Source organism: Carcharhinus amblyrhynchos, unplaced genomic scaffold, assembly GCF_965287045.1.
Source record: "Carcharhinus amblyrhynchos unplaced genomic scaffold, sCarAmb.v2.hapA scaffold_44, whole genome shotgun sequence".
NCBI classification, from domain to species: Eukaryota; Metazoa; Chordata; class Chondrichthyes; order Carcharhiniformes; family Carcharhinidae; genus Carcharhinus; species Carcharhinus amblyrhynchos.
In genome coordinates this window covers 603,313-617,500 of record NW_027649785.1, presented here as the reverse complement: position 1 = coordinate 617,500, position 14,188 = coordinate 603,313, and the positions used below count along the sequence as shown (strand labels likewise).

At 51.6% G+C, this 14,188-nt stretch overlaps 1 protein-coding gene across 1 annotated transcript in view; it reads left to right on the top strand.

The window, feature by feature from the left end:
* The window catches only part of LOC145337183 (5'-3' exonuclease PLD3-like), a 47,493-nt gene that overhangs the window by 19,893 nt on the left and 13,412 nt on the right, over positions 1-14,188 (top strand). The window contains exons 4-7 of the mRNA XM_080181983.1: positions 5,951-6,123; positions 7,466-7,649; positions 11,340-11,457; positions 12,113-12,240. Coding sequence (XP_080038109.1) covers positions 5,951-6,123; positions 7,466-7,649; positions 11,340-11,457; positions 12,113-12,240 — 603 coding nt within the window. The remainder of the gene's footprint in view (positions 1-5,950; positions 6,124-7,465; positions 7,650-11,339; positions 11,458-12,112; positions 12,241-14,188) is intronic.

The window sequence follows — 14,188 nt, the reverse complement described above, 5'->3', positions numbered from 1 at the left end:
GCAAAGAGGCCTGAACAATTCTCATCCACCACCCGTCTCCTCTGCCTGGATGAACTCGTTCTATCTCTCAACAACTCTTCCTTTAACTCATCCCACTTTCCCCAAATCAAGCGAGTAGCAATGGGTGCCCACATGGGTCCTAGCTACGCTTGTCTGTTTATGGGGTATGTGGAACATTCCTTGTTCCATGTCTACCCAGGTCTCCTCTCTCAACTCCTTTTCTGGTACATCGATGACTATTTTGGTGCCGCTTGATGCTCTCGTCCAGACCTCGAAAAATTCATCAACTTTCCCTCCAGATTCCACCCCTCCGTCGCCCTCACCTGGTCCATCTCAGACCCTTCCCTTCCCTTCCTTGACCTTTCTGTCTCCATTTCCGGGAATAGACTATCTAACAATATTCATTACAAGGCCACTAACTCCCACAGCTGTCTGGACTACAGCTCTTCACACCCCACACCCTGTAAGGACTCCATCCCTTTCTCTCAGCTCCTTCACCTCCGTCACATTTGTTCCGATGATGCCAAAGTGGAGCTTCTAATATCTGTTCCTTTTTCCTCAACCATGGATTCCCACCTACAGTTGTTGACAGCGCCCTCAACGGCGTGCCGTCCATCTCCCGCGCCACAGCCCTCACCGCCTCCCCTCCCTCCCAGATCAAGGATAGAGTTCCCCCTTGTTCTCACATTTCACCCCGCCAGCCTCCTTATGCAAAGCATAATCCTCCGCCATTTTCACCAACTCCAGCGTGATGCCACCACCAAACACATCTTCCCTCCTCTCCCTCTGTCAGCATTCCACAGAGACCGTTCCCTCCAGGATAACCTAGTCCACTCCTCCACCACACCCAACACCTCTCCCGTCACCCATGGCATCTTCCCATGCAATCAAACACCTGTCCCTTTACCTCTCCCATGCTCACCATCCAAGGCCCGGAACACACATTCCAGGTTAAGCAGCGTTTCAATCTGGTCTGTTGTATTGGCTGCTCCCAATGTGGTCTCCTCTATATCGGAGAGACCAAGCGTAGGCTGGGCGATCGCTTTGCTGAGCGCCTTCCGTCCGTGCGCAACCCTGACCTTCTGGTTACTTGCGGACACATGATCCCGCTCCCGTTCCCACGTGTCTGTCCCGGGCCTGCTGCAGTGTCCCAGTGAAGCTCAACACAAACTGGAGGAACAGCACCTCATCTTCCAGCTCAGCGCTCTACAGCCTTCAACATCAAATTCAACAACCTCAGATGATTAGCTCCACCCCACATCAACCTACATAGAACATAGAACACACTACAGCACAAACAGGCCCCTCGGCCCACAAGTTGTGCCGACCATATCCATACTTGACCATACTTGTGCATGAGTCGCAAAAACCCAGCTTGCAGGTGCAGCAGGTGGTCAGGAAGGCGAATGGGATGCTGGCCTTCATAGCGAGGGGGATTGAATATAAAAGTAGGGAGGTCTTGCTGCAGCTGTATAGGGCATTGGTGAGGCCGCAGCTGGAGTACTGTGTGCAGTTTTGGGCGCCGCACCTGCGCAAAGATATTTTGGCCCTGGAGGGAGTGCAGAGGAGGTTTACTAGGCTGATACCGGAGTTGAGGGGATTGAGCTATGAGGAGAGGCTGAATAAACTAGGCTTGTACTCGTTAGAGTTTAGAAGAATGAGGGGAGATCTCATTGAGACGTATAAGATGATGAATGGGATGGATAGGATAGAGGTGGAGAGACTCTTCCCGCTCAAAAAAGACAGTAGGACTAGGGGGCACAGCCTCAAGATAAAGGGGAGGCGGTTTAGAACGGAGTTGAGGAGGAACTTCTTCACTCAAAGGGTGGTGAATCTCTGGAATTCTCTGCCCGTTGAAGTGGTGGAGGCTGCCTCGCTAAATATTTTTAAGACGCGGGTTGATGGGTTTTTGATAAGAGAGGGGATTAAGGGTTATGGGGAGAGGGTGGGAAAGTGGAACTGAGCCACTTCAGATCAGCCATGATCTTATTGAATGGCGGGGCAGGCTCGAAGGGCTAGATGGCCTACTCCTGCTCCTATTTCTTATGTTCTTATGTTCTTATGTTCATATCCCTACCTACCTGGCCTATCTATAACCCTCAATCCCATTAAATCCCATATACTCATCCAGAAGTCTCTTAAAAGACCCCAGCGAGTTCGCCTCTACCACCACCGACGGCAGCCGATTCCATTCACTCACCACCCTCTGGGTGATAAACTTACCCCTGACATCTCCTCTGTACTTGCTCCCCAGCACCTTAAACCTGTGTCCTCTCGTAGTGACCATTTCAGCCCCTGGGAAATAGCCTCCGAGAATCCACCTGATCTATACCTCTCAACATCTTATACACCTAAGACCTCATTGTTTTCATTCTATTTCATTTAATTTTTTACTGTTCTCTACCTTTTGTTTCTTTATTATCTTTCTTCATTCCCCTTCCCGCTCTTTCTCTTTCCTCTTTCCCTTTTCCTTTTCACCCCTTTGCCTCCCCTTTTTTAAATTTTACCTCTGTCCCATCCATCCCCTCTCCACTCCCCCAACATCTCCATCTGTCACAGTTCACAGCTTCTCTGCCGTTTGGCCATTCACACCCTTTATTCTCTCTGTGGACAGCCAGTAGCAGTGTTTTTTTTCACCCTGGATTCTGTGGCTATGACTCATCTTTCATTCCCGCACCCTGCATATAAATATCTCCCACTCCCGGTGCCTTTTAGCTTTGACAGTGGGTCGCCTGGATTTGAAACGTCAGCTGTTTTCTCTCCTCACAGATGCTGCCAGACCTGCTGAGATTTTCCAGCAATTTTTTTCTCTTTTCGTTTCTCTTTTGGCATCCGCAGTAATTTGCATTTATCCGGAATTCTCTAGAAAGCTGTGGAGGCCAAGTTATATTTAAGAAGGAAATAGATTGCTAGATTCCAGAAAGGTCAAGGGATACGGGAAGAGTGCAGGAGTGTGGCATTGAGATAGGGGATCAGACATGATCAGACGTTGAATGGCCAAGCAGGCTTGATGGGCTGAATGGCCACTCCTGCCCCTATTTTCTATGTTTCTGTCTCAGAATGCTGTTGATCTCCGCACCAACAAACAATCCTGCGGGCTAAAGGGGTTAAATTGTAAGGACAGACTAAATGCACAGACTAAACTTAGTTTCTGTCAAGCAGAGCTGATTAAAGAATGATTCAATTAAAGTGTTTAATGTAATTAAAGGGAATGTATGTGGCACAGTGGTTAGCACTGCTGCCTCACAGCGCCAGGGACTCGGGTTCGATTCCCGGCTCGGGTCACTGTCTGTGTGGAGTTTGCACATTCTCCCCGTGTCTGCGTGGGTTTCCTCGGGACGCTCCGGTTTCCTCCCACAGTCCAAGGTGTAGGCCGGTCGTGCTGAGTTGGTGCGGAATCTTCCCGTCGCGGGAATTGTAGCAGGCGGCAGATGGACCATGCAAAGATCTGCTGACCTCGGGTGGGATTCCCCGGTTTTTGGGGACAGCGCAAATCCCACCCTTGGGGCTCAAGGCAGCGGAAACTCGGTAAAGTCGGGCGTGTGGTGAGTAGCGTGATCCGCGTCCGCCTCCGAGCCGGTTCCCCCTTTACCAAAGCCATTTGCGTGCATTTAAATTGACTTAATGGGCTGCACGCCCAACTTTACCGGCAACACCCACCCCCCTCGCACCCCCCCACCCCCCCGCACCCCCCCACCCCCCCCGCACCCCCCCACCCTCCCCCGCCCCCCACCCTCCCCCCCACTTTACCACCACGTTCGCCCATCCAGAATCGGTGCCAGACAGACAGGCTCAGTATAAATACGATTCAGGTGCTCCGATTAGAACAAAGAATGGGAAACAGGCCCAATGAGCCCGCGCCGTCATTTTAACATTACCAGTGCCCCCCCCCCACTCCACCCATGACCCTTATCTATGGTTTTATGGCAATCCACATTGAGGGAAACTAATTTAGGGACAATTTATTACCTCCAATCAGCCCAATAGCACATCTTTGAGGTGTGGGAGGAAACCGGAGCACCCGGAGAAAACCCACGCAAGCACGGGGAGAATGCGCCAACTCCCGCAGACACCGGCCCAAATCCATGTGTCTGCACAGCAAACAGTGAGGAGGTCAGTGCCGAGTGTCCGACGGCTCTCTGCTTGAGATCAGGGGACAGGAGGGAGGGGTCCTGCTATCACTCTGCCTGTGATCAGTGGAGGGGAATGGTGGGGGGGGGGGGGGGGGAAAGAGGATCTGCTGCCACTCTGCCTGTGATGGGGGGGGAGGGGGCGCGGGGAGGAAGAGATTGAGGGGCCCGTGATCAGTCTGGGTAGCATTGGGGTGAGGAGGGGGATGGGGGGTAAGGGGGTCAGTAATGTTGTGGGGGGTGGGGCAATGTTTGTGGGGCCCAGGGGGAGGCATTATCCAGCCCGGGAGGGATGTGGCAGGGGAGCCACATTCTATCATTTTGTTTTCTGCGCGTGTGCCGTTGGGGGCACCGATCGGAGCTGCGGGGTTTTGGGCTCATTAAGCCCCGCCCACAGGCTTCAGCAGCGCGATTCGGATTCGCTGATATTTTTTCACACAGAGTATGGGGGTGCCTCGGGACAGGCCTAAAAGTCAGGCACTCCCAGTTTCAAGTCCGCCCAGTGCTTGGAATCAAAATGGTAAAATAAGGCCCTTGGTGCCTCAGGAGGTGTAGGTTAGGGGGACCGACAGGTAAATACAAGGGGTTATGGGGATAGGGCCTGGGTAAGATATCTCTGTCAGAGAGTCGGTGCACACATGATGGGCCGAATGGCCTCCTGCACTGTAAGGATTCTATGATAACTTTAGAATGAGAAGTAGGCCTTTCAGGAGCATTCTTTGTTAGAGTCCCAGACCAGGGCCCCACGGTACATTTTGAAGTCAGACTAGACCATTACAATGATTCTATTTTTTTGCATCAGTGTGAGAATAGGATGCCTCGCTCCAGGAGTCACTCTGCTGACAAATTAAAGATGTTTTACAGCAAAACAAATCCTATTTAATAACACAGCTTAACTATAACTCAAACAAATGAAGCAACTTAACTATAACTCATCGAACAAATGAAAGGAGACAACTTCACTTTTCAGCTTATCACTGTTTCAGTTCCAAATAAGCAACAATCATCTTACAGATGTAAGTGCTACTTTAAATATAGTTAGCAACCATAAATATACTTGCTATAAAGTATGTCAACAGTCTTGAGATTTCAGACAGACTTTGTAGAGAAGGAGAGAGAATTCTCAGGGACCACCTGCACATGTCTCTGACTTAAGCAGAACTGCAAAAACTCCTTTCTCTCTGCTGCTGACCCAGTCACATGACTCTGTCAATCAACCTTCCAAAGGATCTGTTGATATAAACAAAAATCCATTAGCTCTACCTAAGTAACAAATTTTTAGCTGAAATGAGTAACTAACTTGCTTTTACAGCCTGGAGCTAAATGTTATCCAAACACACCAGCTGCTGGCAGAATAAATCTGAAATTTTAAATATTCCCCTTAAACTAGAGGACAAAAAGGTATATATTCATATTGATTACATTTGTACCATCACAGACTTTGAGCAGAAACCTGAACTCTCCTTCCCAAAAGGCCATTTAGATTGTTTTGGAAAGACAGATTTTTTATTGGCTAGTAACAGTTATAGGACCAAAGATGGAGTTAAGTTACAGATCAACCCATGAGCAACTGAATGGTGGAGCAGACTCAAGGGGCTGAAAGGCCTCCTCACATTGCTACATTGCTAAATTCCTCGCCTTTCATGATGACTGCATCTTGCAATTGTTACTCAACGTCTTAATCAATGGTTTGGGTGGCAAGGTGATTCTTTACTCTGGCCAATGAGTCTCATCAGGTCTCCCACTGTGCTGGGACGTTGAGTGGGCCAGCACCAAGGGGACAGATTAGATGTCTATACCTTCTCTATCTCCTCCTCCAGGTTTATCGAGATGCGGCTGTGGTACTGATGGTGATCATCATTCTCATCGTCCTGATGATGGTGCAGTTACTGCTCTCCCCGTACACTCACCAAATGAACAAGAAGGTCCGGATCTCCACTGGGGCAGTCGGAGCCATGAGTAAACCGGAGGCGGGCTGGGTCGACTCCTGCAGGTAGTGGGGCGAAGCGACAGGGACACCAGCTCCTCCTGTAGGTAGCGGGGGGAATAGCAGGCTCTTCAGCTCCTCCTGTAGGTAGCTTTGGGAATAGCAGGCTCTGCAGCCCCTCCTGTAGGTAGCTGGGGGAATAGCAGGCTCTTCAGCTCCTCCTGTAGGTAGCTTTGGGAATAGCAGGCTCTGCAGCTCCTCCTGTAGGTAGCTTTGGGAATAGCAGGCTCTTCAGCTCCTCCTGTAGGTAGCTTTGGGAATAGCAGGCTCTGCAGCTCCTCCTGTAGATAGCTTTGGGAATAGCAGGCTCTGCAGCTCCTCCTGTAGGTAGCTGGGGAAATAGCAGGCTCTTCAGCTCCTCCTGTAGGTAGCTTTGGGAATAGCAGGCTCTTCAGCTCCTCCTGTAGGTAGCTTTGGGAATAGCAGGCTCTGCAGCTCCTCCTGTAGGTAGCTGGGGGAATAGCAGGCTCTTCAGCTCCTCCTGTAGGTAGCTTTGGGAATAGCAGGCTCTGCAGCTCCTCCTGTAGGTAGCTGGGGGAATAGCAGGCTCTGCAGCTCCTCCTGTAGACAGCTGGGGGAATAGCAGGCTCTGCAGCTCCTCCTGTAGGTAGCTGGGGGAATAGCAGGCTCTGTAGCTCCTCCTGTAGGTAGCTTTGGGAATAGCAAGCTCTTCAGCTCCTCCTGTAGGTAGCTTTGGGAATAGCAGTCTCTGCAGCTCCTCCTGTAGGTAGCTGGGGGAATAGCAGGCTCTGCAGCTCCTCCTGTAGGTAGCTTTGGGAATAGCAGGCTCTTCAGCTCCTCCTGTAGGTAGCTGGGGGAATAGCAGGCTCTGCAGCTCCTCCTGTAGGTAACTGGGGGAATAGCAGGCTTTGCAGCGCCCCCTGTGGGTAGCTGGGGGAATAGCAGGGTCCACGGCAACCCCTGAAGGTTCCTGGATGAACAGTAGGGTCTACGTAACCCTCCCCCACCCCCCACCGAGTAACCTGGGGGAAGAACAGGCTCTGCAGCGCCCCCGGGAGGTATCTGAATGAACAGTAGGGTCCGCAGCACCCCCTGGAGATACCTGGTCGAATAGCAGAGTTTGCAGTCCCCCCTATAGGAAGCTGGGGGGATAGCTGGCAGTGCAGTGACCCCCGTAAGTATCTGGCAGGGGAAGTCAAAGGGCTGCAAAGGGCCTCCTCTCGGTATCTGCAGACAAAGAAGTGATTGCAACAGACCCCGAAGGGACATGTGGGATTGGCCGCAGGTACGCGGGAGTGACGAAGATAAGCAGTTGTTTGCCTGATGTCTGAGTTGTGAGGCCCCGTTGTGAGCTAACTCACTCCTATACTTCCTGTTCCATCCCCAGTCTCGTCCTCGTCGAGAGTATTCCGGAAGGGATGCACTTTGGGCCTAACTCCACCAGGAACCCGTCCATTTTTGAGGGCTGGATGAAGTTGCTGAGCGAGGCGGAGCAAAGCATTGACATTGCCTCCTTCTATTGGACAATGCAGAACAATGACACACACACCTCAGAACCTACAGCCAATCAGGTACGGCCCAGTTCAGTGTCACTCACCCCCCCCCCCCACTCCATTGGAGGCAGTTCAGGGAGGGTTCACTGGGCTGATTCCTGGGATGTAGAGATTGCCTCATGAGGATAGACTGAGCAAGATGGACAAAGAACAAAGGAAATTACAGCACAGGAACAGGCCCTTCGGCCCTCCAAACCTGCACTGACCATGCTGCCCGACTAAACTAAAACTCCCTACGCTTCCAGAGACCATATCCCTCTATTCCCATCCTATTGTCTTGTCAAGACGCCCCTTAAAAGTCACTACCGTATCCGCTTCCACTACCTCCCCCGGCAACGAGTTCCAGGCACCCACCACCCTCTGTGTAAAAAATCTGCCTCGTACACCTCTTTTAAAACTTGCCCCTCGCGCCTTAAACCTGTGCCCTCCCGAGTAATTGACTCTTCCACCCTGGGAAAAAGCTCCTGACTATCCACTCTGTCCTCTCATGATCTTGTAGACTTCTATCAGGTCTCCCCTCAACCTCCGTCACTCCAATGAGAACAAATCAAGTTTCTCCAACCTCTCCTGGTAGCTAATGCCCTCCGTACCAGGGCAACATCCTGGTAAATCTTTTCTGTACCTTCTCCACAGCCTCCACATCCTTCTGGAAGTGTGGCGACCAGAATTGAACACTGTATTCCAAGTATGGCCGAACTAAGGTTCTGTAAAGCTGCAGCATGACTTGCCAATTTTTAAACTCAATGCCCCGGCTGATGAAGGCAAGCATGCCGTGTGCCTTCTTGACCACCTTCTCCACCTGCGTTGCCACTCTCAGTGACCTGTGTACCTGTACACCCAGATCCCTAAACTCCATTAGGATTGATTCCTAATGGAGTTGAGAAGATTCAGGGGTGATCTTATTGGAATATTTCAGATTCTGTTTGATAGGATTAGATACTGAAAGAATGTGTCTTCCAGAACCAGAGGACCCAGTTTCAAAATAAGGGGTTCTCTCATTGAAAGTAAGAATGAGGAGAAATTTGTTCATTCAGAGGGTCATTAGTCTTTGCAACCTTCTCCTCCTGGGAGCAATGACCATAAGATATAAGAGTGAAATTAGGCCATTTGGCTCATCGAGTCTGCTCCACCATTCAATCATGCCTGATATGTTTCTCAACCCCATTCTCCCACTTTTTCCCTGTAAACTTTGATCCCCTTGCCAATCAAGAACGTATCTATCTCTGTTTTAAATACACTCAATGACCTGGCCTCCACAGCCTTCTGTGGCAATGAATTCCACAGATCCACCACCCTCTGACTGAAGAAATTCCTCCTCATCTCGGTTCTAAAGGGTTGTCCCTTCACTCTGAGGCCGTGCCCTCGGATCCCAGTCTCTCCAATTAACGGAAACATCTTCCCCACGTCCACTCTGTCCAGGCCTTTCTAAGTTTCAATGAGATCCCTCCCCTCATCCTTCTAAACTCCATCAAGTACAGACCCAGAGTCCTCAAACACAGCTCAATCGTCAAGCTTTTCATTCCTGGGTCATTCCGAGAACCTCCTGTGCACCCAATCCAGGGCCAGCACATCCTTCCATCCTTAGATAGGGTCATGATTGGTTATTGAATACATTCAAATTTGAATTAAATAGATATTTGATTGACATGGGAGTCGGGGGCAGGCAGGAGAGAGGAGTTGAGGCCACGATCAGATCAGCCATGATCTTATTGAATGGTGGAGCAAGTTTGAGGGGCCGAGTGGCCTTACTCCTGCTCCTATTTCTCCTGGTCTTTTGATCACTCTTCAATATTCAATTTATACTCAATAATCGAATGTGTAAACCTCATGCCCCCATCACCCCGCACCCCCTTCCGGATTGACCTCTGCTGGAGGTTACGAGGTCATTCCGGGGATACCTCACTCACACGGGACAGGCAGCAGTGAACCTTGTCCAAACCGCCCCCCACCTCCACCTGGGATAATCCCCGTCCTTTTTGGTTCAGAATTGGCCGAACATTCCAAATTTCAATCCTGCCTCCCCCTCCCCTCCCCACCACCCGGTCCCTCTCCTCTCGCAACCCACCCCGGCCTCCACCCCCAACACCCTACGCTGGCATTGGGAATGGGATCACCACCTGTCTGTGCCTGGAGCTTCCCCCCAAATCCCCCCTAGCCTGAAACACATGAACAGCAATGATGAACCATGACAATACCACAAAGCTTACAGAAAATGACAGCAAACATAGGATCATAGAAACCCTACAGTACAGAAAGAGGCCCTTCGGCCCATTGAGTCTGCACCGAACACAATCCCACCCAGGCCCTACCCCCATATCTCTACACGTTATACCCACTAATCCCTCTAACCTACGCATCCCTGGACTCTAAGGGACAATTTCTTATCACGGCCAATCAACCTAACCCGCACATCTTTGGACTGTGGGAGGAAACCAGAGCACCCGGAGGAAACCCATGCAGACACGAGGAGAATGTGCAAACTCCACACAGACAGTGACCTGAACCACGAATTGAACCCAGGACCCTGGAGCTGTGAAGCAGCAGTGCTAACCACTGTGCTACCGTGCTGCCCGTGGGCATCGCTGGCTAGCCAGTCCATCTCTAGCTGCCCGAGTGCAGTTGAGAGTCAACCATATTGTGGGTTGACCCACAATGTCATTAGGGAGAGACAACAGAGTGTCTCACTCGGCCATTTCAGTGGGCAGTTAGAGAGTCAGCCACATTGCTGTGTCTCTGGAGGCACATGTAGGCCAGACTGGGTAAGGACAGCAGATTTCCTTCCCTAAAGGACAGTTAGAACTCTCTAACTCCTTTACTGAACTTCAACTCTGAACTGAACATCAACTTTAACCGAAAATAGACACTACCGGGTTTAGGAAAATTTTGGCCAAGAAGTATTCCTTATGTAGAATCTATCGTCTCTCTGAAGATTCCTTCAGGGCACACTTCTTACATGGTTAATCTCTATAGAGTTGTTGTAGGCGAACAAAGAACTACATGTGCCTTTTATCTACAATTCCTTCACTTGCTTCCAGAGAATTCTAATTATCCAGCCAACTGTGTCACCAGAAACTGATCACATGGCTCGAACATCCAATGAAATTACTTATGAACGATGCCATTATGCTTAATTCAGATGACATGTACCTCACATAACAGCAATAAAATTACATGCCACTCTGTCTCGATTCCCGGCTTGGATCGCTGTCCGTGCGGAGTCTGCACGTTCTCCCCGTGTCTGTGTGGGTTTCCTCCGGGTGCCCCGGTTTCCTCCCACAGTCTGAAAGATGTGCGGGTTAGGGTGCATTGGCCGTGCTAAATTCTCCCTCAGTGTACCCGAACAGGTGCTGGAATGTGGCAACTAGGGGATTTTCACAGTAACTTCATTTGCAGTGTTGATGTAAGCCTACATGTGATACTAATAAATAAACTTTAAACTTACTGGAGAGTAAATAACTTCCCAACACAAGAAGCTTCAGGTCATACTTTCCAGACCAGAACCCTGAACTTTATGACCTGCATTTGGTTTCAATTAAAAGTTGACCAAAAATCCCAGCATGCTTAACTCTCAGCCAGAATAGCCATTTGAAAGCCAATAGTGCCATTATTGTTGTTAGATGGCTGTTGCAGTCGTTCTTTCTTCATCTACACTGTTTACCTCCACGTTCACTGCACCTTTTGGTTCTAACTGGTCACTTCTCTCTTCAGGGCGAGGAGGTTTTTCAGGAACTGAAGCAAGCTGCTGGAAAACTGAACTTACGGATCGCTGTCAGTGAACCCTCGAAGTCTCAGAGCCTGAACGACTTGCACATTCTGGAAAAGAACGGTAAGTTTATCAGCGCTTCAGCCCCCGATGGTCTGCTGGAAGGTTCAGTAACACTGGGGTGACACGGTGGCACAGTGGTTAGCACTGCTGCCTCACAGCGCCAGGGTTCAATCCCAGCTCACTGTCTGTGCGGAGTCTGCACATTCTCCCCGTGCCTGCGTGGGTTTCCCCATGGGTGCCCTGGTTTCCTCCCACCATCCGAAAGATGTGCGGGTTAGGTAAATTGGCCGTGCTAAATTGACACTTAGTGTCAGGCAGGATAAATACGTGAGGTTACGGGGATAGGACCTGGTGGGATTGATGTCATTGCAGGCTTGATGGGCTGAATGGCCTCCTTCCGCACAGTCGGGATCCTATGAAAGATAGAACAGGCTCGATGGGCTGAGTGGTCTACTCCGACTCCCATTTCTGATGTTCTTATTGCAATGATAACTGCACCTCAGGGGCAGGTTGGACGTTAACCTGGTGTTGTGAGACTTCTTACTGTGTTTATCCCAGCCGAAATCTCTACATCATGTCTACCTCAGGGGCCATCCATGAGGTGCTTTGGGACATCCGGGGCCCTGGAAGGCGCTATAGAGATGCAAATCCTTCTCCTGGTACTGACACCCAAGTCAACCTGGGGTCATTGGGTCATTGTTTTGTGTGTTGACAGGTGCCAAGACAGCGGTTGTGGAAATGAGCAGGCTAACGGAAGGGGTTCTGCACACCAAATTCTGGATAGTGGACAGGAAGCACGTGTACATTGGAAGTGCCAACATGGACTGGAGATCACTGACCCAGGTAACTGAGGGGGAGATCACTGACCCAGGTAACTGAGGGGGAGATCACTGACCCAGGTAACCGAGAGGGAGATCACTGACCCAGGTAACCGAGGAGCAGATCACTGACCCAGGTAACCGAGGGGCAGATCACTGACCCAGGTAACCGAGAGGGAGATCACTGACCCAGGTAACCGAGGGGGAGATCACTGACCCAGGTAACTGAGGGGGAGATCACTGACCCAGGTAACCGAGGGGGAGATCACTGACCCAGGTAACCGAGGGGGAGATCACTGACCCAGGTAACCGAGAGGGAGATCACTGACCCAGGTAACCGAGGGGGAGATCACTGACCCAGGTAACTGAGGGGGAGATCACTGACCCAGGTAACCGAGGGGGAGATCACTGACCCAGGTAACCGAGGGGGAGATCACTGACCCAGGTAACCGAGAGGGAGATCACTGACCCAGGTAACCGAGAGGGAGATCACTGACCCAGGTAACCGAGAGGGAGATCACTGACCCAGGTAACCGAGGGGCAGATCACTGACCCAGGTACCGAGGGGGAGATCACTGACCCAGGTAACCGAGGAGGAGATCACTGACCCAGGTAACCGAGGGGCAGATCACTGACCCAGGTAACTGAGAGGGAGATCACTGACCCAGGTAACCGAGAGGGAGATCACTGACCCAGGTAACCGAGGGGGAGATCACTGACCCAGGTAACCGAGGGGGAGATCACTGACCCAGGTAACCGAGGGGGAGATCACTGACCCAGGTAACCGAGGAGGAGATCACTGACCCAGGTAACCGAGGGGCAGATCACTGACCCAGGTAACTGAGAGGGAGATCACTGACCCAGGTAACCGAGAGGGAGATCACTGACCCAGGTAACCGAGGGGGAGATCACTGACCCAGGTAACCGAGGGGGAGATCACTGACCCAGGTAACCGAGGGGGAGATCACTGACCCAGGTAACCGAGGGGGAGATCACTGACCCAGGTAACCGAGGGGCAGATCACTGACCCAGGTAACCGAGGGGGAGATCACTGACCCAGGTAACCGAGGGGGAGATCACTGACCCAGGTAACCGAGAGGGAGATCACTGACCCAGGTAACCGAGAGGGAGATCACTGACCCAGGTAACCGAGGGGGAGATCACTGACCCAAGTAACCGAGGGGGAGATCACTGACCCAGGTAACCGAGGGGGAGATCACTGACCCAAGTAACCGAGGGGGAGATCACTGACCCAGGTAACCGAGGGGGAGATCACTGACCCAGGTAACCGAGAGGGAGATCACTGACCCAGGTAACCGAGGGGGAGATCACTGACCCAAGTAACCGAGGGGGAGATCACTGACCCAGGTAACTGAGAGGGAGGTCACTGACCCAGGTAACCGAGGGGGAGATCACTGACCCAGGTAACCGAGGGGGAGATCACTGACCCAGGTAACCGAGGGGGAGATCACTGACCCAGGTAACTGAGAGGGAGGTCACTGACCCAGGTAACCGAGGGGGAGATCACTGACCCAGGTACCGAGGGGGAGATCACTGACCCAGGTAACCGAGAGGGAGATCACTGACCCAGGTAACCGAGGTGGAGATCACTGACCCAGGTAACCGAGGGGGAGATCACTGACCCAGGTAACCGAGAGGGAGATCACTGACCCAGGTAACCGAGAGGGAGATCACTGACCCAGGTAACCGAGAGGGAGATCACTGACCCAGGTAACCGAGGGGGAGATCACTGACCCAGGTAACTGAGAGGGAGGTCACTGACCCAGGTAACCGAGGTGGAGATCACTGACCCAGGTAACCGAGAGGGAGATCACTGACCCAGGTAACCGAGGGGGAGATCACTGACCCAGGTAACCGAGGGGGAGATCACTGACCCAGGTAACCGAGAGGGAGATCACTGACCCAGGTAACCGAGGGGGAGATCACTGACCCAGGTAACCGAGGGGGAGATC